Source organism: Hyperoodon ampullatus (genome assembly GCF_949752795.1).
Source record: "Hyperoodon ampullatus genome assembly, chromosome: 3".
In the NCBI taxonomy this organism is placed as follows: domain Eukaryota; kingdom Metazoa; phylum Chordata; class Mammalia; order Artiodactyla; family Ziphiidae; genus Hyperoodon; species Hyperoodon ampullatus.
In genome coordinates, this window is record NC_136916.1 from 169,448,513 (window position 1) to 169,475,950 (window position 27,438).

The window sequence follows — 27,438 nt, forward strand, 5'->3', positions numbered from 1 at the left end:
CAGCATTTTTTAAATGTGTAAAATCTAACAAAGTGATGGCTTTAAAAAAGAACTCTCTTTTAAATGTCCTACATGATTTAAAAAATAATTCCTATTACTTTGTATTGTGTTTATATTCTTTTTAGAAGAGTCCATGGAAAGTAATGTATGCTCATGGTCTGTAAGCCTTATCATCTTTAAATAATTTATATTGTCATCAGTTAGTGAAAAGTGTCCCCAGTTAGTGTGCCAGTGGAATATTGGACAAAAGGACCAAACTCCTTCTTCTTTTTTTTTTTTTGGCCTTTTTTTGGTATCTTTCAGATGGAGTTACAAGATGATGGGATCACGATGGGCTTAGAGCACAGCTTATCAAAGGACATTATTTCCATTATAAACAATGTCTTCCAAGCCCCCTGGGGGGGCTCCCACACCTGCCAGAAGGAAGAAAAAGCAATTGAGTGTAACTTATGTCAGTCTAGTATTCTCTGCTATCAGCTTGCCTGTGAGCTCCTGGAGAGACTGGCTCCCAAAGAAGAAAGCCGGCTGGTGGTAAGCAGTTGAAGACATGAGATGATCCATGCCTAATGGTAATAAAAGACTGCAGTAGATGATGTAATGGAGTCTTCCTCCAGTATTATCTTATGCTCCATGCTGGGTTATATGTGAGATTGCGTTAAAAGAAAGTTTCCCTGTTCCTTCCGCTAACTCAGGCTCCTGGAAAGAGACATGAGATGGAGCTACATTACACAGAATTCTTGAGTTAGAATTCTTGAGTCTTGAGTTAGGGTTGTAGTATATCCGTTCATACAGTTTTCATAAATACAAAGCATTACTGGTATTCTTGAAATAACTTTTATCACAAAGTTATGTTACAAAGTTTAGATAACAATGAATACTACAAAATATAGACATCAAATATTGAGTAAGTAGATTGGATATGGACACTGAAAATTCCTTGGTCACCTCAGTGTGTAAAACCCATTGACTTGATCAACAACCAATAAAGCTTTCATTTCATTTTCTACTTTTTAAGAAAATTGTTTAAATAGGGAACAGCTAATATATGCCATGAATTATCTACTCCATATATTAGTTATTCCCTGTTTAGTCTATTTTCCATCTAAGATACACACATCACCAAAATACCCACATAGCATCATAAGTAGATGAACCTGAATCATTTGAGCTGGTGTCCGCCATCTTCTCTTTTTCTTCCCCTAGTGTTTGTCTAGGTAGAAAGCGACTTCTTTTAAAAATTTTTTTGGGGATGTATAGTATATATGCAGTAAAGTGTTTCTTCAGTTTTTAAATACCTTTCAGCCCACGTAACTCATTAGTCCTACCTGCCACAACATAATGTTCCTGTAGTATGGTCTTTTAACACCACCATTGGGTATATAGTCTAAAGCAGTCACAGTAATAGATGGTTCGAAAACATCATCTAGCTTAGAGCCTAATCAGGAAGATGTTTATGTAAATGAAAAACCTAAGATGCTCATGATGAGCATAGTGAGAAAGAGATGCACAAGATAGCTATGGGAGGACAGAGAGAGGATGAATCTAGGTTAGAGGTGTGATGGGGATCGGTAAGGTCTTCCCGGAGGGGATGTCTGCTGAGCGCATATTTGAAGGAGGAGTGGAGTTAATGAAATGAAGGTGATAGGAGAGAAGGACTGTTGAGACCCAGAAAACTCTCTGTTTAAATGCTACAGAGGAAAGGGGGTGATGATACACTCAGGAAACTATGAGTAGTTCATCGTTGCTAGATCAGCGAGGAGGATGGCAAAGGAGTAAAATGTAGACTCGGTTTTATAGTCACACTTATTAAGGGCTCTGTCTGCCAAACTAAGAGGTAAGGATTTTGTCTTGGCGACAATGGGGGAATTCTGAAGAATTTTAATCAGGGTGGTGAAATAATTTGATGAATTTGAGAAATTCTGCCAGTGGAGGAGAGAGATTAGAGGATTTGGAGGCCAGGGACAGGTATCTAGTCAGAAGGTAATGCTGTCGCTCAGGAGAGAAACAGGGGAGCCTTAACTAAAGCAGTGATGGTGGTGATGAAGAGAAGGTGTGGACCTGACGGATTTTTAGGAAAGAGAATCAACAGCACTTGGTGTTTAGTTAGCGTTTAGCGATGGAAAAGTTGAGGACAAATCCATGTTTTCTGGCTTGGGAGCTGATGATGTTTCCATGTACAGAAAATTATACGTGAGTTACTGGGTGTATGCCGAAGAAAACTGGGTGTATGCAGCAGGAAACTTTTTGCCATAACGAATTTTATGAAACTCAGTTTATAATTTGATTTAGTGTCTTGTTCATGGGTGACCAAGGAACAGGGCCAGCCTCAGCAAAACTGTGAAGTTGGCAAAGATATTCTTCAGAACCCTCCCAGACACCGTTTTAGCACTGGTTTCTTTCTTCTTGGTGTCCTTCGTGTATCCCATCCCTCCTTCTTGCTTTCAGTTGGCTATCAAGTAATTCTTCAAATTACTGGTTAAAGTAATTACTGGTTAAAGTGTTAGCTAAAGAGGATATTTAAAAATTTTATTTATTTAAAATTTTTTTTGTTTTAATTTTTATTTTATATTGGAGTATAGTTGATTTACAATGTTGTGTTAGTTTCAGGTGTACAGCAAAGTGATTGAGTTATACATATACCTATATCCATTCTTTTTCAGATTCTTGTCCCATATAGGTTATTACAGATCATTGAGCACAGTTCTCTGTGCTATGCAGTAGGTCCTTGTTGATTATCTATTTTATATATAGTACTGTGTATATGTTAACCCCAAACTCCTAATTTATCCCTCCCCCAACCTTTCCCCTAAAAGAGGATGATTTTAAAAGAGGATATTTGAAGGTGGGAGTTGAAAGAGAGAATAAAACTGGAATAGGAGGATAACTAGAGATGGATATTTTAAACAGTAGCTATTCCTAGTACATTCTCTCTCTCTCTTTAAATCTTTTTCACCCAATTTTCAGCTTGTTATGTATCTATATATAGACATACAGATATAGTGTTAAGTATATTCACATTGTTGTGCAACCAATCTTTTTGTCTTGCAAAATGGAAACTCTATACCCATCGAACAATAATGCGCATTTCTCCCTCCCCTTAACCCCTGGAGACCACCATTTTACTTTCTGTTTCTATGAGTTTGACTCCTGTAGATACCTCATATAAGTGGAATAATCCAATATTTGTCCTTTTTAAACTAAAATAAAACTACCATACGACCTAGCAATCCTACTACTGGGCATATACCCTGAGAAAACCATAATTCAAAAAGAGTCATGTACCACAATGTTCATTGCAGCTCTATTTACAATAGCCAGGACATGGAAGCAACCTAGATGTCCATCGACAGACAAAAGGATAAAGAAGATGTGGCACATATATACAATGGACTATTACTCAGCTATAAAAAGAAATGAAATTGAGTTATTTGTAGTGAGGTGGTTGGACCTAGAGACTGTCATACAGAGTGAAGTAAGACAGAAAGAGAAAAACAAATACCGTATGCTAACACATATATATGGAATCTAAAAAAAAAAAAAGGCTCTGAAGAACCTAGTGGCAGGACAGGAATAAAGATGCAGACATAGAGAATGGACTTGAGGACATGGGGAGGGAGAAGGGTAAGCTGAGACAAAGTGAGAGAGTGGCATGGACATATATACACTACCAAATGTAAAATCATAGCTAGTGGGAAGCAACCGCATAGCACAGGGAGATTAGCTTGGTGCTGTGTGTCCACCTAGATGGGTGGGACAGAGAGGGTGGGAGAGAGATGCAAGAGGGAGGGGATATGGGGATATACATATGCATATAGCTGATTCACTTTGTTATACAGCAGAAACTAACACAACACTGTAAAGCAATTATACTCCAATAAAGATGTTAAAAAAGAAAATTTGTCCTTTTTTGACTGGCTTATTTCACTTAGCATAATGTCCTCAAAGTCCATTCATGTTGTAGCATGTGTCAGAATTTCCTTCCTTTTCAAGGGTGAATAATATGCCATTGTATGCATTTTGTCTATCTGTTCATCTGTTGATGGACACCTGGGTTGCCATACCTTGCTCTCTTTAACTCACATATTATAGAAATTTCTTGCTCCTAAAAATTTGACTTCCCCCAGCACCCAGTATTTGTATCTAAATATATTGGTGTGAACCCCTTATTATTCTCTGCTAATTAAGTGCTGTGATTAAACAAAATGAGCATGGATTGGAATCACCTGGCAAGTGGGACATGCTCACAGGGATTACAGCAGAGATGAGAAAGCAGGCCTAGGAAGATTTAACAATGTTTTTGAGATGTTTTCCATATTTATTTTAAGGGAATGAAAATATTTCAGAAAACAGCTGATCCAAATTTCCTTTAACCATTATGGCAATAAACTCAAGTCTCTATGGAGGCACATGCGTTTGCCCTCTGGGGCTCAGCACAGGGCCTGGGACACAGCAGGCACTCATCCATCTTTGCTGAACTAAGTGGAACCATTCTTTACATCCCCAAAGGGCTGCTCATCTGGCTGCTTGTCATATTTGTTTCAGGAGCCCACAGACAGCCTTGAGGATAGCCTCCTTTCTTCCAGACCAGAGTTTATTATAGGCCCGGAAGGTGAGGAGGAGGAGAATCCAGCAACTAAGCATGAGGAGAACCCAGGCAATCGCACCAAGCCCATGGAACATGCTGGTAGGTGAACTCTGGCTGATGGGGAGAGAGGTGTGCACATCCCAGTTTGCACAGGTCTAACACTCAGAACCCAGATTTCTTAGATCACCATCGGCTTGGGCAGGCTCAGACTCGGGTTCCTCAGTACGGACTTGTGCACGTGAACCATTTCTCTCAGGATGATGAAGTGAACAGATCCAGGTTGTGCTTCTCATAGAAGAGAGGTCACTGGGCATATTTCTGGCAGCAGGAGCTTGCTCTCCTTAAAAACCTACCCTGTCCGTGAAAGCATCACCTCTACATACAGTGAATCACGTTCTCTGTGGAGAAGTAGCTGTGAACCGAGGCTGAAGGGCCCAAGTGGAGGCCCCCAACACTCTTGATAGCCACTCAGGGCATTTGGCCAAAGCACAGTGTTTTTGGATAGAGGTGACCAAAGTTGAGCTCGTGCAGCTTCTGAGCCCCAGGGGCTTGGCTGTGACCCTGGATGGGCTCACCGTGAATAGCTGTACAAGTCGTACTCTAAGGCTAGTTGGCTCTGCTGAGAGCTGGGAAGAGAGGTGACCTCTTTCTACTTTGCTTAAAGGCTTTATGTAGGCGAATTTGGACCAACAAGATGGCAGGCAGGCCTGGAATCATCTCCAGCTCCTCAAACTCTGAAGGAGTTTCAGGAATTTAGGATGGGACTCCACGTGCCTCTGAGAAAACCTGGTTTCTGGATCTGCACTGTGACACTCTCAGAATTTGTATCTTCTTGCTTCCACTATCCTGAATTGTTAGAATACCTGGTCCCTGGGGAGCCTACTCCCCAGAACCAAAGTTTGGGAAGCTTTCCATCATTTCTTCAGTGAACAGCAAACGTTATTATGTGGCTGTTTTGTGGGGCTTGTTGCAAGTCACGGGGTGTCTTATCAGACCAAGGTAACTACATCATTAGTACAAAATGCTTGGTTGAAACTAACTGCTTCAGCATGATTGTGTAAATAGTTGAGGCTGTATATGTTGCCTCACACTATTTAGAACCATTGAAACTTAGGTGAGGGAACACCTGAGATAACCTACTTCATTGGTTTTCAGTGTGTACTTGGAGTTGTAAATCTCTGTGTTGTTTCCTTTTGCCCTTCCTTAATTGGGGTGGCAATTGGTGAGAACATGTGGGCAAATGATAAAGACCCAGGCTCCCCACCCTGCTTCAACCAGAGTGTTCTGACTTGTGCTATTTCCTATGTTAGAGTTCTAAGTAAGATTCTCTTTCAACAAAGGATTTCATAGCAAGGAATTTGAAACCTGCTGATCTAGGTCAGCCTTCTCACTTTGTAGATGAGGAAAGTGCATGCAGGATGGGTTAAGCAACTTGCCCATGGTCATATAGCACAAGTTATTCATTCCTGATTTATGCTTTTTTTTTTTTTTTGCGGTACGTGGGCCTCTCACTGTTGTGGCCTCTCCCGTTGTGGAGCACAGGCTCCGGACGCGCAGGCTCAGCGGCCATGGCTCACGGGTCCAGCCGCTCCGCGGCATGTGGGATCTTCCTGGACCGGGGCACGAACCCGTGTCCCCTGCATCGGCAGGCGGATTCTCAACCACTGCGCCACCAGGGAAGCCCTGATTTATTCTTTATGCTTAACATGATTTCAAACCTGTAACAGAGCATCAGGGTCATCTGAGGAGCTGAAACACAAAATGAAATGAGTTCCACCTGCTCACCCCTGATTCTGGGCATATTTGGGGGTGGGGGACTGGAAATTGGAAACCCAACTGTTGTACAACTAGTTAGCGGCAGGGTTGAGACTAGATCCCAGGGCCATGTTTCTATCAGGCATTGATGCCTAAGGGAAGCAACGATTTCACTTACGATCCAATAACCTGTACTCTTTAGATATAAATATATATTTTTAAACCTGACATAGCACACAAATCAATTAACTACCATTTTAATTTATATGTAACATTTTATTTGAACAGTGGTTAAAATTAAGCAATTTGTTTTTATAAATTACTCTTTCCTTTGCTTAATTGTTGTAAACTCCACTTATTTAAACATTTGCTCTATTCATCTCCCCCAGACACTACTTCAGGCTCTGGTCACATCTTCTGGTCTGTTTTCCTTCTTTTACTTTCTGCTGTCTTACAGGACACAGTTATCACTTGTCTCCTCAGGGAAGAGGAATTTTCTTCCAAGACCGGCCTTCCTGGCTGCTAAGCACGCTGACCCTGCTTCTGCTTTGTAGGTCTTCAGCTGTTGGTCTTGAGGTCCTCTGTCAGAGAATAGATAGGTGCTCTACTGACACATGTTCAGTGGTTTCCCTCTCTTATTCTAGAGTATTTCCTGTTTCTGCGTTTTGTGGCCTGGTGCCTATTCCTTATAGCAGTCAGAGATGTCCTCCACTAAAAATGTTAAAAAATTTTTTCATGCTAGACAAAATAGAGTTTAGTGCTGATAACAAGTATTTAAAATACATTGGAGTGGAAGATCCCCAATAAACTAGTATATACACCAAGAGGGTTTGACTCTCTGTCTCTGATCCTAGGAATTGCCAAAACTTATAATGGTGATTTGAAAACATTTTACATTAGTTTCTGTATCTGGTTAACTTTTGAATTCTTTTCTCTAGCATGCCTCATGTAAAATACACCACCACTACCCACTATAGAGGCAAAAGTCTTTTTATTTATTTATTTACTTATTTTTAATATATTTATTTATTTATTTATTTTTGGCTGTGTTGGGTCTTTGTTGCTGCTCACAGGCTTTCTCTAGTTGCGGTGAGCGGTGGCTACTCTTCTTTGCAGTGCACGGGCTTCTCATTGCGGTGGCTTCTCTTGTTGTGGAGCACAGGCTGTAGGTGCTTGGGCTTCAGTAGTTACAGCACGTGGGCTCAGTAGCTGTGGCACGTAGGCTCAGTAGTGGTGGCTCACAGGCTCAGCTGCTCTGCCGCATGTGAGATCTTCCCGGTCCAGGGATCAAACCCGTGTCCCCTGCATCGGCAGGCGGATTCTTAACCACTGAGCCACCAGGGAAGTCCCCAAAGGTCTTTTTAGAGCTCCTCACAAGAAGATAAAACCATGAGTAGTTCTGATTTGAATATGCTCAACTTCTTTAAAAGGCTCCCTTTTTGCACATGGGAGTCCTGTGCATGTGTGAATATTGTACACTTGAGTCCTGGCGTAAATCCCTCCTTAGGTGCTAATATAAGTTGCATATCTCTCTTTAATACCCGCTTATCTCCCTTTCAGTTAGGAAGGCAAACCTCAGCAGGCTCTAAGCCCCTTCCAGGTATCAGCAGAAATAGCTGCCCACAGGAGCATAGGGCTGGGCTGGGGTTGCTTCAGGGAATCAAAGACATCTGAATACACAGTGGAAGGTGGAAGCTGAGGATCCTAAATCTAGAAGGTTTCCTGCACTTGCATCATGGAAAGGATATATGCTACCTTGGAGGACAAATAAACACATTACATGAGCACTTTTTTTTTTTTTTTTTTTTTTTGCGGTATGTGGGCCTCTCACTGTTGTGGCCTCTCCCGTTGCGGAGCACAGGCTCCGGACGCACAGGCCCAGCGGCCATGGCTCACGGGCCCAGCCGCTCCGCGGCATGTGGGATCCTCCCAGACCGGGGCACGAACCCGCCTCCCCTGCACCGGCAGGCGGACTCTCAACCACTGCGCCACCAGGGAAGCCCCATGAGCACTTTTTAATATATTCTATTTTTATTTTTACTCCTCTTTGTTTTACGGTCTTGATCAATTCATGAACGGTGTGGGTAAGGAGTTATGCTAACCTTTGTGCAATTATTTCTTCCCAGCAATAAAGAATGATACTGAAAGAAAGTTTTGCTACCAACAGCTTCCAGTAACTCTGAGACTAATATACACCATTTTCCAGGTATGTTTTTTGAAATATTTGAATATTATATTTAGTAGCATTGCCATTTTAGATAACTCAGTAAACTCGTGGTTCTTTGCATAGGAAATGGCCAAGTTTGAAGAGCCAGACATTCTTTTTAATATGCTCAATTGCCTGAAGATCCTCTGTCTACATGGAGAGTGTTTATACAGTGCTAGAAAAGATCATCCTCAATTTTTAGCCTATATTCAGGATCATATGTTGATTGCAAGGTATGTCTTTCTAGTAGTTTTTTGTTTGTTCATATTTTAGGCTTTTATCTGTGAAAATCAATTTTAGAATAAGACTTACCAACTCATTGGGTTATTTCTCTTAGCCAGCACAGGCTAATTACCTATGGAAACTACTTTTATTTCTTTTATGTAGTCTAATTTTTGAGTATGTCAATATGAAGAATAGTAATTGTCTTTGCTAGGTACTTTAGAAGTAGAAAAGGCAAAATAAGGATTATTTTATGCCTTTCAGTTGTTAGATGGCTTAAGAATATTGTGTACTCTAGGTGGGCTGACTTTTGTTGTTAAAGCGATCTCTACCAAATATGTACCCAGGCCATTTGGATTGCTGATGCCGTGGGATCTCTGCCTCAGCCTTTGGGCTTTGTAGCCCAGGTTTTTCCCCCAAAGTACCACCCTGACACAAAAGCCATGGTGGACAATGTAGGGATTTGGGGAAGGGACGCTCTTCCATTTTTCAAACAAGACTGCCTTAGAGAACTGGGAGAGCTATATGTTACTGGCCAAATCCAGAATTTTTTGTCACTGAGACGGTTTTCTACTAGTGCTGTACATATATATATATATATATATATATATATGCTTTGCCTCCTTCAACTAAATTGCAAGCTCCATGAGGGCAATTTTTTGGACATTCTTCTTATATAAGACCTACTGTTGTGCTCTGGAAGCATCATCATCCTTCATCATACAATGATAACAGTAGCTCAAGCTTTTTGAGTACCTACTATGTGTTAAGTACTATATATCATTTCATTTAATACAACCAGCATTGGGGGGAAACAAAAGTTCAGAGAAGTTAAGAAATTTACACTTAGTTACACAGCTAATTAATGGCAGGATTGGGATTAGATCTATATTTGTCTGATTTCTACTATTAAGATGAAGCACACAGTGTTTGAAAGTTACTGCTTTTCATTCCATAGCTTTGGTACGTTTTCTCAAAAACAAGGCTCTCTAGTGACATGTACCTCAATATGTTCTCTGTAAAATGGAGATAATGTGTCACTTCTCCTTTCTCTTAGTGCTGCATTATAAGTTTTTAAAGTCGAACATAGTTTCGATTCTGATATTAATTCTGGAGCCAAATAGAAAACAAAACAAAATAAAACAAAACAAAAAGAAATAAAAGGCATACTTTAAATAATTGAATAAAATTTTGAAAACATTATTACTAGAAATATATATTCAGCACTATTCTGGCATACAATGATAGGGACTTAGCTTCAACTTGCTAAGGTATGTTTTTGACCACTAGTAGTCTGGTTTTAAGAATGGCAAGTACTCATAAGATGTTACCAGGGATACCTCTCTCTCTTTCTGTTTTTTTCTCTCTCTCTTTCCCCGCCCCTTTCTCCATCCCCATCACTTAGCCTAGTTCTCTCTGTGTTGGCTTCTTCTCCTTAGGCTGTTCCTGTGAGGTGGGAAAGAGAGAGGGTTGCTAGCAGCCCTAGATCGACATTACACTTCATTCTTGAGATTTCAGAGTACATATCAAAACCTGGAAAAAGGATGCTAGCACTCTCATGCTTGGGTCACATGCCCACCCCTGGACTAATCACTCTTCATGACATTGAAGTATTTTGATCACCCTGGGTTTTGTGTTCATTATTAGGATAGAGAAGGTGGGGGAACTTGATTGATAGCCCTGCCAGTTGGTGGAGAGGCTGTTCTTAATAGAAAAAGAGTTGTTCTTTGCTAGAATAAGAGGAAAAGGCTGCTGGGCAAACAAAACCAACACAATTCTCCAGATGTTCACTATAAGAAAAATTTAAAAAATCACTTATCACCCCATCATCTTAATGTAACTGATATCAGTTATTATTTAACAGTCATTGTTCATTTATGTACCTGCATTTATAATATACAGTTTTTAATTTTTATGTTAAAAATGCACTATTAACTGGTAGGGTTCTCCTATGTTATTACATAAAAGTAATTTCTTTAAAAAAATTAACATAGGAAAAGAGCATAGGAACGGTTTTCCAAGGGTTATACTCTTGTGAATGAATGGAATTTCACCAAAAGCATCCCTACCAGCCCTCTGTTAACTATACTTCCCACAAACTAATATAATAAGATTCTTTTCCTAGGAAGATTATCATAACTGTAACCACTTTCCTTCTTCTTGATTCCCCAGCCTGTGGAGAGTCGTCAAATCTGAATTCTCCCAGCTATCTTCATTGGCAGTTCCTCTCCTTCTTCACGCTTTGTCACTTCCTCATGGTGCTGACATCTTTTGGACAATCATAAATGGCAATTTCAACAGCAAAGACTGGAAGATGAGGTTTGAAGCAGGTACCTCTGTATTAGCTTAAAAATTCTCTCTGGGTCACAAGGTAAACCAGATGTCCAGTCATGACATCTCTTTTTGGCCCTCCCTTTCCCTCCTTTCTTTTTAGAAGGCATTGTCCTGCTTGCTAGTGTTCTTTGATAGCTCTACTTAGTTGAGCTCCCTTGATAATAGAATTTGTCAGAGTGGTCCTTAGGTAGGTTGACCATGTCTAGGTTTGTCTGAGATAGTCCTAGTTCATGCCTGTTGTCCAGGTGTATTTATTAATTGCACCCTTGTTGACTCTCAGATGGGTCCTGGCTTGAATAATAAATTATGTAGTCACCTAATAGGTTACTTGCATTTGAGTACCTGTGAATGTTTGTTAAAAATGCAGATTTTAGGGCCTCATCCTAGACCTACTGAATCAGAATCTCAGGAGGTGAGGCCAAAAATCTATATTTTCTAACAAGTTCTCCAGGTAATTCAGTGAAATGTGAGAAGCTCTGCTGTTGTACTCTTGCCATTGGAGCATCAGTGACCAGATCTGGTGCAGTGATGGGTATAATTCCTAGTGCTTAGAATGGCAAGTTCCCAGAGGAACATGGTAAGGAAGGAATTGGGATGTGTTTTCTTAGTCTTACATCTGCTGGTCTCACTGTCACCCTAATCTGCTGGTACTCCCAGTCTCAGGGGGCAGCAGGCAGGGTTGGCATACTAACCTGTGCCTTATCAGAATGGTTTCATATATTTTAGTGTCTCAAAAATTTAGCAGAGAAATGGAAGTTCCATCAGGTGAGTTAACTACTCAGTTCCCTAATATCTGACCACCTCAAAGAGTTCTTGCTTTTAATGCCCCTTGAATCCCAGGGGCTGGTTTATTTATGTGATAGCACATGATGTGGTATGAAATTAGAGTAAAACTTTCTAGCAAAAGTCTACATGGTATTGGCCACATTTTATAGGCATCTGAATACAAATAAGGCAGGTAAATATTTAACTATGCTCTTTCATTACAATTTAAGGATTAGATTATTGCCAAATTAATCTTCTGAACCACAGCTCCGATTATGTTGCTTTTCTACTCAAAAAATTTTAATGGGTTTTTGGTGCCCAGAGAATAAAGTTCAGGCTCCTTAAACTGGCATTCAGAGTTTTCCATGATCTAACTGCAAGTGTTTGCAGCCTCATTTCCCACTCTTCTTTCTACATATACCATTGCTATTTCTCCATTGCTTCCTGTTTCCCTTCATCCATGTGTTGGCCATTCTGTGCTCTCCATCTGAAATCCTCTTCTATTCAAGGTTCCATTTAAATGCCACCTCCCAAACAATGATGAACAACACAGTAAATGACATTAAAAACTCTCTAGAAGGAATCAATTGCAGAATAACTGAGGCAGAAGAACGGATAAGTGACCTGGAAGATAAAATAGTGGAAATAACTACTGCAGAGCAGAATAAAGAAAAAAGAATGAAAAGAATTGAGGACAGTCTTAGAGACCTCTGGGACAACATTAAATGCACCAACATTCGAATTATATAGGGGTCCCAGAAGAAGAAGAGAAAAAGAAATGCACGGAGAAAATATTTGAAGAGATAGTTGAAAGCTTCCCTAATATGGGAAAGGAATAGTTAATCAAGTCCAGGAAGCGCAGAGAGTCCCATGCAGGATAAATCCAAGGAGAAACACGCCAAGACACATATTAATCAAACTATCAAAAATTAAATGCAAAGAAAAAAATATTAAAATCAGCAAGGGAAAAGCAACAAATAACATACAAGGGAATCCCCATAAGGTTAACAGCTGATCTTTTAGCAGAAACTCTGCAAGCCAGAAGAGAGTGGCAGGACATATTTAAAGTGATGAAAGGGAAAAACCTACAACCAAGATTACTCTACCCAGCAAGGATCTTATTCAGATTCGACAGAGAAATTAAAAGCTTTACAGACAAGCAAAAGCTAAGAGAATTCACCACCACCAAACCAGCTTTACAACAAATGCTAAAGGAACTTCTCTAGGCAGGAAACACAAGAGAAGGAAAAGACCTACAATAACAAACACAAAACAATTAAGAAAATGGTAATAGGAACATACATACTGATAATTACCTTAAATGTAAATGGATTAAATGCTCCAACCAAAGCCATAGACTGGCTGAATGGATACAAAAACAAGAGCCATATATATGCTGTCTACAAGAGACCCACTTCAGACCTAGGGACACATACAGACTGAAAGTGAGGGGATGGAAAAAGATATTCCATGCAAATGGAAATCAAAAGAAAGCTGGAGTAGCAATTCTCATATCAGACAAAATAGACTTTAAAATAAAGACTATTACAAGAGACAAAGAAGGACACTACATAATGATCAAGGGATCGATCCAAGAAGAAGATATACCAATTGTAAATATTCATGCACCCAACATAGGAGCACCTCAATACATAAGGCAAATGCTAACAGCCATAAAAGGGGAAATCGACAGTAACACAATCATAGTAGGGGACTTTAACACCCCATTTTCACCAATGGACAGATCATCCAAAATGAAACTAAGTAAGGAAACACAAGCTTTAAATGATACATTAAACAAGATGGATTTAATTGATATTTATAGGACATTCCATCCAAAAACAGCAGAATACACTTTCTTCTCAAGTACTCATGGAACATTCTCCAGGATAGATCATATCTTGGGTCACAAATCAAGCCTTGGTGAATTTAAGAAAATTGAAATCATACCAAGTATCCTTTCTGACCACAGTGCTATGAGACTAGATATCAATTACAGGAAAAAAATCTGTAAAAAATACAAACACATGGAGGCTAAACAATACACTACTTAATAACCAAGAGATCACTGAAGAAATCAAAGAGGAAATCAAAAAATACCTAGAAACAAATGACAATGAAAATACGATGACCCAAAATCTATGGGATGCAGCAAAAGCAGTTCTAAGAGGGAAGTTTTTTTTTGTTTTTTTTTTTGCAGTACGCGGGCCTCTCACTGTTGTGGCCTCTCCCGTTGCAGAGCACAGGCTCCGGACACGCAGGCTCTGTGGCCACGGCTCACAGGCCCAGCCGCTCCACAGCACGTGGGGTCTTCCCAGACCGGGACACGAACCCATGTCCCCTGCATTGGCAGGCGGACTCTCAACCACTGCGCCACCAGGGAAGCCCTAAGAGGGAAGTTTATAGCAATGTAATCCTACCTCAAGAAACAAGAAACATCTCAAATAAACAACCTAATCTTACACCTAAAGCAATTAGAGAAAGAAGAACAAAAAAAGCCCAAAGTTAGCAGAAGGAAAGAAATCATGAAGATCAGATCAGAAATAAATGAAAAAGAAATGACAAAAACGATAGCAAAGATCAATAAAAGTAAAGCTTGTTCTTTGAGAAGATAAACAAAAGTGATAAACCATTAGCCAGACTCATCAAGAAAAAAAGAGAGATGACTCAAATCAACAGAATTAGAAATGAAAAAGGAGAAGTAACAACTGACACTGCAGAAATACAGAGGATCATGAGAGATTACTACAAGCAACGATATGCCAATAAAATGGACAACCTGGAAGAAATGGACATATTCTTAGAAAAGCACAGCTTTCTGAGACTGAACCAGGAAGAAATAGAAAATATAAACAGACCAATGACAAGCACGGAAATTGAGACTGTGATTAAAAATCTTCCAACAAACAAAAGCCCAGGACCAGATGGCTTCACAGGCGAATTCTACCAAACATTTAGAAAAGAGCTAACACCTATCCTTCTCAAACTCTTCCAAAATATAGCAGAGGGAGGAACACACCCAAACTCATTCCATGAGGCCACCATCACCCTGATGCCAAAACCAGACAAAGATGTCACAAAGAAAGAAAACTACAGGCCAATATCACCGATGAACATAGGTGCAAAAATCCTCAACAAAATACTAGCAAACATAATCCAACAACATATTAAAAGGATCCTACACCATGATCAAGTGGGGTTTATCCCAGGAGTGCAAGGATTCTTCAATATATGCAAATCAATCAATGCGATACACCACATTAAAAAATTGAAGGAGAAAAACCATATGATCATCTTAATAGATGCAGAAAAAGCTTTTGACAAAATTCAACACTCATTTATGATAAAAACCCTCCAGAAAGTAGGCATAGAGGGAACTTACCTCAACATAATAAAGGCCATATATGACAAACCCACAACCAACATCATTCTTCATGGTGAAAAACTGAAACCATTTCCACTAAGATCAGGAACAAGACAAGGTTGTCCACTCTGACTGCTATTATTAAACATAGTTTTGGAGGTATTAGCCACAGCAATGAGAGAAGAAAAAAGAAATAAAAGGAATCCAACTCGGAAAAGAAGAAGTAAAGCTGTCACTGTTTGCAGGTGACATGATACTATACATAGAGAATCCTAAAGATGCTACCAGAAAACTACTAGAGCTAATGAATGAATTTCATAAAGTTGCAGGATACAAAATTAATGCACAGAAATCTCTTGCATTCCTATACACTAATGATGAAAAATCTGAAAGACAAATTAGGGAAACACTCCCATTTACCACTGCAACAAAAAGAATAAAATACCTAGGAATAAGCCTACCTAGGGAGATAAAAAGACCGGTATGCAGAAAACTATAAGAAAGATGAAAGAAATTAAAGATGATACAAACAGATGGAGAGATAGGCCATGTCTTGGATTGGAAGAAACAACATTGTGAAAATGACTATACTACCCAAAGCAATCTACAGAATCAATGCAATCCCTATCAAACTACCAATGGCATTTTTCACAGAAGTAGAACAAAAAATTTCACAATTTGTATGGAAACACAAAACACCCCAAACAGCCAGAGCAATCCTGAGAAAGAAAAATGGAGCTGGAGGAATCAGGCTCTCTGCCTTCAGACTATACTACAAAGCTACAATAATCAAGACAGTATGGTACTGGCACAAAAACAGAAATATAGATCAATGGAACAGGATAGAAAGCCCAGAGAAAAACCCACGCACATATGGTCAACTTATTTTTTTTTTTAAAGGAGGCAAGAATATACAATGGAGAAAAGACAGCCTCTTCAATAAGTGGTGCTGGGAAAACTGGACAGCTACATGTGAAAGAATGAAATTAGAACACTCCCTAACACCATACACAAAAATAAACTCAAAATGGATGAAAGACCTAAATGTAAGGCCAGACACTATAAAACTGTTAGAGAAAAACATAGGCAGGGGCTTCCCTGGTGGCGCAGTGGTTGAGAGTCCTCCTGCCGATGCAGGGGACACGGGTTCATGCCCCGGTCCGGGAAGATCCCACATGCTGCGGAGCGGCTGGGCCTGTGAGCCATGGCCGCTGAGCCTGTGCATCCGGAGCCTGTGCACCACAACGGGAGAGGCCACAACAGTGAGAGGCCCGCATACCGCAAAAAAAAAACCAAAAACAAAAACATAGGCAGAACACTCTATGACATAAATCACAGCAAGATCCTTTTTGACCCACCTCCTAGAGATATGGAAATGAAAACAAAAATAAACAAATGGGACCTAATGAAACTTAAAAGCTTTTGCACAGCAAAGGAAACCATAAACAAGATGAAAAGGCATCCCTCAGAATGGGAGAAAATGTTTGCAAATGAAGCAGCTGACAAAGGATTAATCTCCTAATCTCCAGAATTTACAAGCAGCTCATGCAGCTCAATGTCAAAAAAACAAACAACCCAAACCAAAAAAGGGCAGAAGACTTAAATAGACATTTCTCCAAAGAAGATATACAGATTACCAACAAACACATGAAAGAATGCTCAACATCACTAATCATTAGAGAAATGCAAATCAAAACTACAATGAGGTATCACCTCACACCCATCAGAATGGCCATCATCAAAAAATCTACAAACAGTAAATGCTGGAGAGGGTGTGGAGAAAAAGGAACCCTCTTGCACTATTGGTGGGAATGTAAATTGATACAGCCACTATGGAGAACAGTATGGAGGTTCCTTAAGAAACTAAAAATAGAACTACCATATTACCCAGCAATCCCACTACTGGGCATATACCTTGAGAAAACCATAATTCAAAAAGAGTCATGTACCACAATGTTCATTGCAGCTCTATTTACAGTAGCCAGGACATGGAAGCAACCTAAGTGTCCATCGACAGATGAATGGATAAAGAAGATGTGGCACATATATACAATGGAATATTACTCAGCCATAAAAAGAAACAAAATTGAGTTATTTGCAGTGAGGTGGATGGACCAAGAGTCTGTCATACAGAGTGAAGGTCAGAAAGAGAAAAACAAATACTGTATGTTAACACATATATATGGAATCTAAAAAAAAAAAAAGGTTCTGAAGAACCCAGGGACAGGACAGGAATAAAGGCACAGATGTAGAGAATTGACTTGAGGACACAGGGAGTGGGAAGGGTAAGCTGGGATGAAGTGAGAGAGTGGCATGGACATATATACACTACCAAACGTAAAATAGATTGCTAGTGGGAAGCAGCTGCATAGCACAGGGAGATCAGCTCGGTGCTTTGTGACCATGTAGAGGGGTGGAATAGGGAGGGTGGGAGGGAGACGCAAGAGGGAGGAGATATGGGGATATATGTATATGTATAGCTGATTCACTTTGTTATAAAGCAGAAACTAACACACCACTGTAAAGCAATTATACTCCAATAAAGATGTTTAAAAAAATAAAATAAGATAAATGCCATCTCATTTCATGAACCTTCAAATGCCCCCACTGAGTTCCACTTTCTCCGTTCCATTGGTGGAAAGTCATTTCTTTATCCTTTGATCTCTCGTAGCATTTTATTTCTAGCTCATTAGTGGCAGTTACAGCCTTTTGTATTACATTTCTGTTACAGTTGTACCTGTCTTATCTCTTTTAGTTGACTTGCCTTTGAAGTCAAGACCTGTGAATAATTCACATATTAGTCTGCTTGGGCTGCCATAACAGAATAACATAGACTGGATAGCTTAAACAACAGAAATTTATTTCTTACCGTTTTAAGGGCTGGGAAGTCCAAGATCAAGGCTCCAGCCTATTTGGTTCCTCGGTGAGGGCTCTCTTCCTGGCTTCTCTTCTCTCTGTATTCTTACACAGTAGAGAGAGAGAGAGAACACTTGTCTCCCTTCCTCTTATTATAAGGACATGAATCCCATAATGGGAGCCCACCCTCATGACCTCATCGAAACCTAATTACCTCCCAAGGTTCCACCTCCGAATGCCATCACTTTGGGAATTAAGGCTCCAACATATCAATTTAGGGAGGGGACACAAACGTTCAGTCCATAACAATTCATTTTTGCATTTACTCCCACCTTCCCCAAGTACCTAGAATGATCTCTTATGTATATATAATGTGCTTAATATATATTTTAAAAATAAGTGAATCAGTGAATTTATTGACTAAATACTGTATATACTAGTTATCATGGGAGCAATACAAAGAGTATAAGAGCAGATTCTTGCCCTCAGGAAGCTCCTAATTTTTTTTTTTTTTTTTTTTTTTTTTGCGGTATATGGTCTTCTCACTGCTGTGGCCTCTCCCGTTGCGGAACACAGGCTCCGGACGCGCAGGCTCAGCGGCCATGGCTCACGGGCCCAGCTGCTCCACGGCATGTGGGATCTTCCCGGACCGGGGTACGAACCCGTGTCCCCTGCATCGGCAGGCGGACTCTCAAGCCACCAGGGAAGCCCCAAGAAGCTCCTGATTTAATTGATGAGATCAAATATAAACATATAAGAGGTTAAGAACTGTAACAGTATAAATATAATTCAAGACAACAGAAGATAACGGTATAAATATAATTCAGACAACAGAAGATATGTCATATAGCTATATATGAACACACAAATGCCATAGTAAATGAATTGTATTTTTGCAGGAGTTCGTGGGATGGAAAGGCCACTCTAGGAAGTCAGAGTGACTTTACAGAATAGTAGAATTTCAGCAGCAGACTCTTTAAGGATGGTAGAGTGTCAATAAGCAGAAAATAATAGAAAGAATATTCTATCTAGGCTGCTGGAACAGCTTAAGTAAAGTCCTGAAATGTCTTTGCATGGAACTATATTGCTTCACTATTTATTATAACTTTTTATAAAGCTATGTTTAAAGAGTGGCTGGAATAATTTAATATAGATGTGCAGAATAATGGTGTATCTGTTTCATGGAAGAAATATGTGGCTTCTATAGCCCCAGGAAGACTGGTTGTCATATCACTTCATGACATATTAAGGACTTAGAGCCAGCCCTGGTGGGCACGTCCCACATCCCTGTGTGGTCTGCAGAACCTCTATAGAATGGACAAAGATATGAGCATGGAGGCATTTTGAAAAGTTTGAAATGTGGCTGAAAATTAAACAAAGCTAAAGACCATTAAAAAAAAAAAAAGAAAAGAAAAGAAAACCCAGAACTAAATCAAGGCTGCCTGGCAGAAAAATACTACACTGCGTAGAAATGGTCTCTGCTGCACAGATAAAATGGAACACTCAAGAAGGTGGCATTAGGGCTTCTCTGGTGGCGCAGTGGTTGAGAATCTGCCTGCCAATGCAGGGGACACGGGTTCGAGCCCTGGTCTGGGAAGATCCCACATGCCGCGGAGCAACTAGGCCTGTGAGCCACAACTACTGAGCCTGCGCGTCTGGAGCCTGTGCTCAGCAACAAGAGAGGCCGCGACAGTGAGAGGCCCGCGCACCACGATGAAGAGTGGCCCCCACTTGCTGCAACTAGAGAAAGCCCTCGCACAGAAATGAAGACCCAATACAGCCACAAATAAAAATAAGTAAAATTTTTTTTAAAAGGTGACATTAGAATTTCCTTTTGGTATTTAACATCAGTGTAGGGGGGTCCAGAGTTACCTTTTTCTCTGTGGGCTCATTTCTCAGACCGTCTAAATAAATGTCAATTTTTTTTGTTCTCTGCCTTTGACATTGCAGTGGAAAAAGTGGCTGTAATTTGTAGATTTCTGGATATTCATTCAGTGACCAAAAACCACCTGCTGAAGTACTCCCTGGCACACGCCTTCTGCTGCTTTCTGACGGCTGTGGAGGACGTCAACCCAGCTGTGGCTACGAGGGCTGGTCTCCTGCTTGACACCATAAAGAGGCCAGCCTTGCAGGTGACGTCCCTCAGATGTGCATTATCTGCTCTGCGGATGGTTCTCTGCTCTGCTGTACTAATTCATTGAGTTATTCGTTACATAAACACACATAATACTGCTGATGATGGTAACAGGGGACATTTTTTAATTGAGAAAAGCATCCCAGAACCACACTGTATTAACAGATTTCTTGTTTTTATTTGTTGATTCTTTCTTTCCAGTCTTTGTCCCTTTGCTGCCATCACTTCTGACAGATGTAATTATTGTATAATTTTGTGTGTGTGGCAGATTTTTAAACTAGGTTGGTTATTTTATACCATTCAGCTGGCTCCTGGGCCAGAAGCCCTTGTCACTGAGTCTAGATGCAAAGAGAAATCAGATGAATTATAATATAAACCAAAGCAAAACAAGAGATGGTAAATATACTACTGAAATGAAATACCACAAAGTAAAATCAAAGAGACATGAAATATGAGACCTGGAGAGAGTTGTTTATTTATCTTATTTGGCACCTTTATTTTATACTTGAAGAAACCAAGTCTCAGAGAGTTAATGTGACTTTTCAAAGAACACACAGTGAATTCATGGGAGAACCAAGACTAGAACCTCTAAAGTCCTGATCTACTGTTTTTCCACATTGGCACCTGATTTATTATTATATTGTTATTATTAAAAGTAATAATAATGGCAAGAACTAACATTTGTCAAACAGGTATTGTGTTTCCAGGGGTATTGTGTTTCCGGGGCAGTGTATTAGAAGTGTCCCATCATGCATTACTTCATTTAATCCTCACAATAATATTGTGTGTGTGCCCATTTTACAGATAGAGAAGTTGAGGGTTAGAAAGTTTAAGTAACTTTTTCAGAGTCACACGGCTAGTAAGTGGCAGCACAAACTCAGGTCTGACTCATAATAATGTCCATGTTCTTAATTGTGTGTGTGTGTGTGTGTATGTGTATGTGTACACAAGCTCTCCCAAACCAGTGTAAGAGCTTCTCTTGTAAAAAAGATTAAGAAGAAAGGGCAAACTATGCAGAATCTGAAAAATTATAGAGCTATGCTGCTTGTGGACCCATACCTCCCCATGTAAAAATTCCCAGTTGTCTTCTGGATAGTCCTTCTCTGTTGGTCTTAATAAGACAAGGTAGTTGTATGTCTAACCCCCGCTCAGGGCTTGGAACATAGGAGGCACTCATTTGATGAGAGTTGAATGAATTAATAGCATAATTGGATGAATTAGTTTTAAAATTTCATTCAGTTAAAAAAAGGGAAATGGTAGACTCACATACTAGAGAAATAGATGCTCAGTCCATTCCAACTTTGATTTCTTAAGATTCTATGTTCCACTCACATTCCAAGAAGACAAGATGACTTTCCTTTCTTTTAGAATCATGGAATTTAACATTGAAAGGGAATTTAAAGACCATATTCTTGTGCATTCGAAAATGTAGTTTTGGAAGTACGCTTCTCTTAATAGAAACTACAGGCATTAAAGAAAGAAACACTGGTCTGAGGGTATTTGGATTAAGTGGTTATTATTTGATGCATCAGAAAAATCAATAATATACATTTAGCTCAGATTTCTGAGTCAAAATTCAAAGATATTCAACAATTAGGAGAAGCTCCTCTTCTGCGTTTTTTTTTCCCTACTAAAAATGCAATCAAAGAAGATTTCAGTTGAATCATTCTTCATTGTTAAGCATGGATTGAGGAGGCTGCCTTGTTTCACTGACTTTGCTTGGTGTATTTACATCTGACTTTCCTTTTTTTTTTTTTTTTTTTTTTTACCTTTTCCCCAGGGTCTGTGTCTTTGTCTTGACTTCCAGTTTGATACTGTGGTTAAAGATCGACCCACAATATTGAGCAAGCTTTTACTCTTGCATTTTCTTAAGCAAGATATTCCTGCTTTGAGTTGGGAGTTCTTTGTCAACAGATTTGAAACGCTTTCTTTGGAAGCTCAGCTACATTTGGATTGTAACAAAGAATTTCCTTTTCCTACAAGTAAGCAAAACAAAGAACTTGCTCTAAACAGTCACAGGTCCTATTCTGGTGCTTGCTGGATAAACAGAAGATACTCCGCATGTAGTTTAATTTCCCATTATGGAGGATACCTTGACTTCATGTACTCAGTTCATCAAATGTTTATTGAATATCTACTGTGGTAATCTGCAGGTTAACTATTTTCTGGCATTCCAACATCAAAATTTTTCTCATTTAGGGACTTCCCTGGCGGTCCAGTGGTTAAGACTCCACGCTTCCAATGCAGGGGGCATGGGTTCAATCCCCGGTCGGGGAACTAAGATCCCACATGACACGTCGTGCGGCCAAAAAAAAAAAAAAGAAAAAAAAAATCTCATTTATTCGAGGACCGATGAGAACCATTTGTGACTCTATGTTCCTTAAATATTATTCAACCATCATGTTTGTGATGTCCGTGAGCAATTTTGTGAGATATATTTGCACTTTTTAAATTTACTCTTCCATGCTTAGTAATCAGTTACCTGGAGCTCTAAATAGATGGAGGAAAGACTTTGGTCACTCAACTATTTATCCAGTGATAACAAAATTAGCTACTTTAATCTTATGGTCTAAACAGAAAAATGATAAACGATAGTCAAAATAGGTAATAGCCATGATTTTTTAATATAAGGCTTATCATAGAGGGAGATAGATGAATGAGAAATGTATCCATGGAAGATGACTTTTAATATTGAAAATATACACAGATGGATTGTTTCAAACTACTTGTATAACATAAAGAGTTAAGGAAAATGATCACCTCTAATTCCTTTTGCAAAGCTATCACTGCTGTGAGGACCAATGTCGCTAATCTCAGTGATGCAGCATTGTGGAAGATCAAGAGGGCTCGTTTTGCAAGGAACCGCCAGAAGAGTGTGCGTTCCCTCAGAGACAGCGTGAAAGGGCCCGTGGAGTCCAAGAGGGCGCTCTCCCTCCCTGAGACCCTAACCTCCAAAATCCGTTGAGTATCTTCTTCCATCCTTCCCTTAAATCTGTTTGATGTCTTTCTGAGGCTGACATGTCTTGTTGAATGTTCACAGAGAGTAGTGTATTTAGCAAACTGAGCTCCTTCAGCTGCATTGGCCTTCACATTCCCTAGAGGGTCCCCTCAGGTATGTCAGTGCCCTGGGTGGCTTTTCCCAGTTGCTGGTGAAACAAATCCCTGATCCAGCAGTAGATTGTTTTGAAATAGGCAGTAAATCCATTGATGCATGGCATGAGACTCAGGAGAAGCGTTTGCCCCTAAGTCCTAGAATATGAAAGTTTCCACCACCACCATTATAACCTAAGAGCTTCCTGGATGAGACTTTGTCAAGACCCATGGCAACTAAGAGGGTAGAGTAGAACTTTGGAATGCATTTTCTTTTCACGCATGACAAAGCCAGCCAACAAGCTCCTAGAAAACCAATAATAATGGTGTTTTCAGAAAAGAAAAATCAGGCTGATAAGAAGTTGAATTTCTGCCCAACTTCACCAGATAATTTATAAATAAAAACAAACATCATTGCCAACTAAAAAAAGACCATATATACTTGTTTTCTAAAGGTCTTTTTTTATATTGCACTTTTAAAGAAAACAAAAAATTACCAAATGACTAGATGAACTGTAATGATTAGCAATGGCTCATGAATGACAAATAATTAAAAATTCATAACTAAATCATCATATTAGCGAATGAGTACGTTAAATATAATACTAACTTGTAACATTTATTAAGTGATTTAATTTTTAAATAATGTCATGAAGTTAATAAAATAACACCATAAAACATATTTTTTTGTCCTGTCAGAAGCTGAAATGTTTGCTTTTTCACTGACATTTCTTAGAAGTCAGCTTTATGTAACATAACCATTTTTAATCATAAATATGATTTTATTTTGTTTATTGCATTTCTCTCTATTTTATGACAAGCTACGGAAATGTGGTGTTTTGAACTTTGGAAGAGTCAATGAAAGCCCTTTAAGCAATGAATGACCCAGATTTCCAGGGAGCAAAGATAATAACAGATGGCCATTTAAGAATAACCTTTAGCATTGCTAGGCCCAGTGAAACTGCCTCAGATTCTGGAAACCAGCACCTAGATTCAATAAATTACAATTTCTGTATGAATTTCCCAGCTCTTTTATAACCTAACTAATCAGTTTGGGATATAAAGTTTATTTATTGTTATTTCTTGTTCATTGATTCACATGACAATTTTGAAGAATAAGAATCGAAGTAACATTGAAGGATGATCTTTAGATTCAAAGAAAGCCACAGAACTTCTGTGACATAAACATCTTGTATGTGATGTTAAGTACAAATACGAAAACTAAACGTGCTCCTGCTATCCAGTGCAGTTAGCACTGAGTATGTTTTCTAGGCTCAAGTTGTTTTTAATGCTTATTTAAATAGAGTTGTTGTTGATTTTTAAGCTGTGAGGTTGACCAGGCATGAGCAGTCTGCTCCAGTTCTCGGTGGGACACCCGAACAGATGCCAGGTGGGTACTTCTGACGTTGAAGGGCCGTGTGCAAGTGTCTATCACAGGTGGACAAGGTAAAGAATGCGGTGTCTCTCACTGGACCAGAGTCATGTATCTAGGATTGGAAAGCTCCAAGGGTTTTACCCCAGATGCTCAAGTGTTTGAGCCCCTGACATGGCAATTCATTCCATCTTAAAATTGGCAGATGACTTTTGATCCTGTTAACTTATGGTCCAGTAAGAAGCATCATGTTACCTGAGTATGCACTTTTCCCCCGAGAGCCAGTATGACTAGAGCTATACCTAGCACTTATATTTGTATGTGTTTTTACACATACAAATATTATGTTCATACATAGCTGCTCTAGGAAAAGCATTTCATTTACATCTGAAAAGGTTATACATTTGAACCACCATCATTCACTCATCCCCTTAGCCATTTCCGATTCTTTGCAACTCTTACATGCATTTCTGTCTCTCGAGAAAGGAGGATTTCCATTGTTTAGAGGACCATGGGATCATATTCTGCTTGGTAGAGTGTAACTGTCCTTGGACATTCTTGATAGATTAACTTATCATGAAGTATCTTAAGGGTTGAAGGGACGCTGGCGAGCCTGTTACAGACTGAATGTTATCTACACACATGATGCCATACTTGCTGGGAAAATTGTGGAGGTTCTGAATACCTGCTTATTTGTCCAAAACAAACCTGGTAACTACCACCTATGTATCATGCTATACAACGTTTGGCTTTTCGTCTAAGAATAGTTTTAAAATAAACTTTTCAGAATGGTACCGATACTCTCAGAAGGACAATTTCAAGTAAGGAGACTTTCAAGAACACGTTATAAAATCGATGCTAGAAAGAGAAGCAGTTAGGCGTGGGAGACAAGGAGAAGAGGGAGAGCCCTAAATACTATGAATGCAGATGGCAGATGTTGGCCTAAGTGCATTTTTGCTTTTAAAATTGATGAGAAAAGGGGAGCACACACTTGGCAGAGTCCCTCTACCTTGTTTTGAGCATCACTCGGGCCTCAATTGTGCTGGGATTAAAAAAAAAAGAATAAAAATAAGAATTTCTGATCCTGAGCTTCATTTAAAATGTGAAAATATCCATTTTCCCTTCAGTTAGGTCTTTTTGAGATTGGTCTTATGCAATTTCATAAGTTACCTTTATCCTGCCTTTTCTTTTTGTCTTATTAAGGCTTAGTTGAAAAGCTAGTCTTTAATTATTATCATCCATTTTAACAATCCAGCTGTAGGAGTCCTCTCACATCTCTTTGGAAAAACATGTACATATGTTTCTTGAAGAAAAGCCTTTAGGCGTCTAATTGTCCCATCAAAAGTGATCAGATGGAAAAGGGGCAGGTAACAGTGTTGTTTAAATTAAATATAAAGCTAATGCTTCTGGAAAGATAATTACATGACGCCACCATAAGCAAAACTTGCTTAGATTTGGAAACAGGTGGCTCAGCTTATAAGGCAATTTCAAACTAGTTTTTCATTTTTGCATTATTATTTACTGAACACTGAGTGTTTTAACTTGGAAGCAAAGACGCGCGAGGATAATCACAAGATTGTACAGGGTGGTTTAAGATATTAATTAAATGGAAACCGAAGACCTTGCTATTTAACGAACATGCTTTTCTTTGGTACAAGTAATGAGCTCCTCTGTGCAACACCTCTTACTGATCAGGCCTGAAATAAAGCAGATGTCCTTTAATTATGCAGCAAGACTTAATTTTAGTTGCTGTTTAGGCTGAACTTTTGGACACTGGATTTACAGTTTATGGCTCTCTGATCTTAGCATTTACATATTGCCCACAGCAAATTTTGCAGCAGAAATGCACTTGTATAGAGGGTAAACTCTGCAAGGCTACTGAAGAGTTGCATTCCTCTGTGACTTTTATGAGTCAAATCAAAGGCCTTTGTGCATATAAGTAAAATTCATAGACTGTCATAGCTGAAACATTAGAGATATGTTAACATTCTCATTTTCCAGAAGAGGAAACTGAGGTTCCCAGAAAGGAACAAGTTTCACAGGCTTGTTGGTGACAGATCTGGGTCTCAAGCCCAGATGTCTTGATCTCTCTTGCAAGGCATGTGTGGTAATGCTAGCAGGAGCTCAGCACCTGCATTTAATCCCAATTGATGAAATATACAGTTTTACCTGCTAGTCTGAATTTGGTATAATTATAATTAGATATAAGCTGTTTTTTCACTGATGCTGTGAGAACCAGGAATTCTTTGTTTTTGGTGATTCAGAACACCTGTTGAATATTACTAGAGTATAATGCAGCAGTTATGGTAGGTTACAATTGGACCGTACTGGAAAATTGGCATCAACCCCTTATGATCATGGGAAACTTAGTTATATCTTATTCCTCATCCCCTGGGATGAATAATTAAACAATAGTAGGTATATAATGTTAATAACAACAGCAATAGCACTTTATATATGTATAGTACCTCTTTATAAAGAGTGTTTTTAATGCAAATCATCTAATTTCTATTTCACAACAACTCTGCATATACATAAAGTATTATTTTTTTTCCCACTTTACATACAGACAGGAAAACTGAGGTCCTGAGGGACTAGGTAACTCTGCTTACATAATTTGCTCATGATCACATATAACTAGTGAGTTAGATAGAGACTGATACTTGAGTCCAGGAGACTTTATTTGCTTTCTTTCCACTACAGCTACCTCTCAATAACTTGGTCTTATGATATTCCTGCCCTGGGGTACGTGAGG

General features: G+C 39.3%; 1 protein-coding gene across 5 annotated transcripts in view; it reads left to right on the plus strand.

The window, feature by feature from the left end:
• UNC79 (unc-79 homolog, NALCN channel complex subunit) overlaps positions 1 to 27,438 on the plus strand; it is a gene marked incomplete at both ends in the record, with an annotated part of 255,665 nt that overhangs the window by 139,529 nt on the left and 88,698 nt on the right. For 3 of the 5 annotated variants that reach the window (XM_079699488.1, XM_079699490.1, XM_079699489.1), the window contains 8 exons: positions 304 to 531; positions 4,543 to 4,684; positions 8,467 to 8,546; positions 8,631 to 8,779; positions 10,941 to 11,098; positions 20,038 to 20,219; positions 22,002 to 22,203; positions 23,002 to 23,181. In XM_079699488.1, the coding sequence (XP_079555614.1) occupies positions 304 to 531; positions 4,543 to 4,684; positions 8,467 to 8,546; positions 8,631 to 8,779; positions 10,941 to 11,098; positions 20,038 to 20,219; positions 22,002 to 22,203; positions 23,002 to 23,181 (1,321 nt within the window). Of the gene's footprint in view, positions 1 to 303; positions 532 to 4,542; positions 4,685 to 8,466; positions 8,547 to 8,630; positions 8,780 to 10,940; positions 11,099 to 20,037; positions 20,220 to 22,001; positions 22,204 to 23,001; positions 23,182 to 24,635; positions 24,702 to 27,438 lie in introns of all 5 variants that reach the window. The other 2 variants (XM_079699486.1, XM_079699487.1) reach the window with 1 other exon arrangement.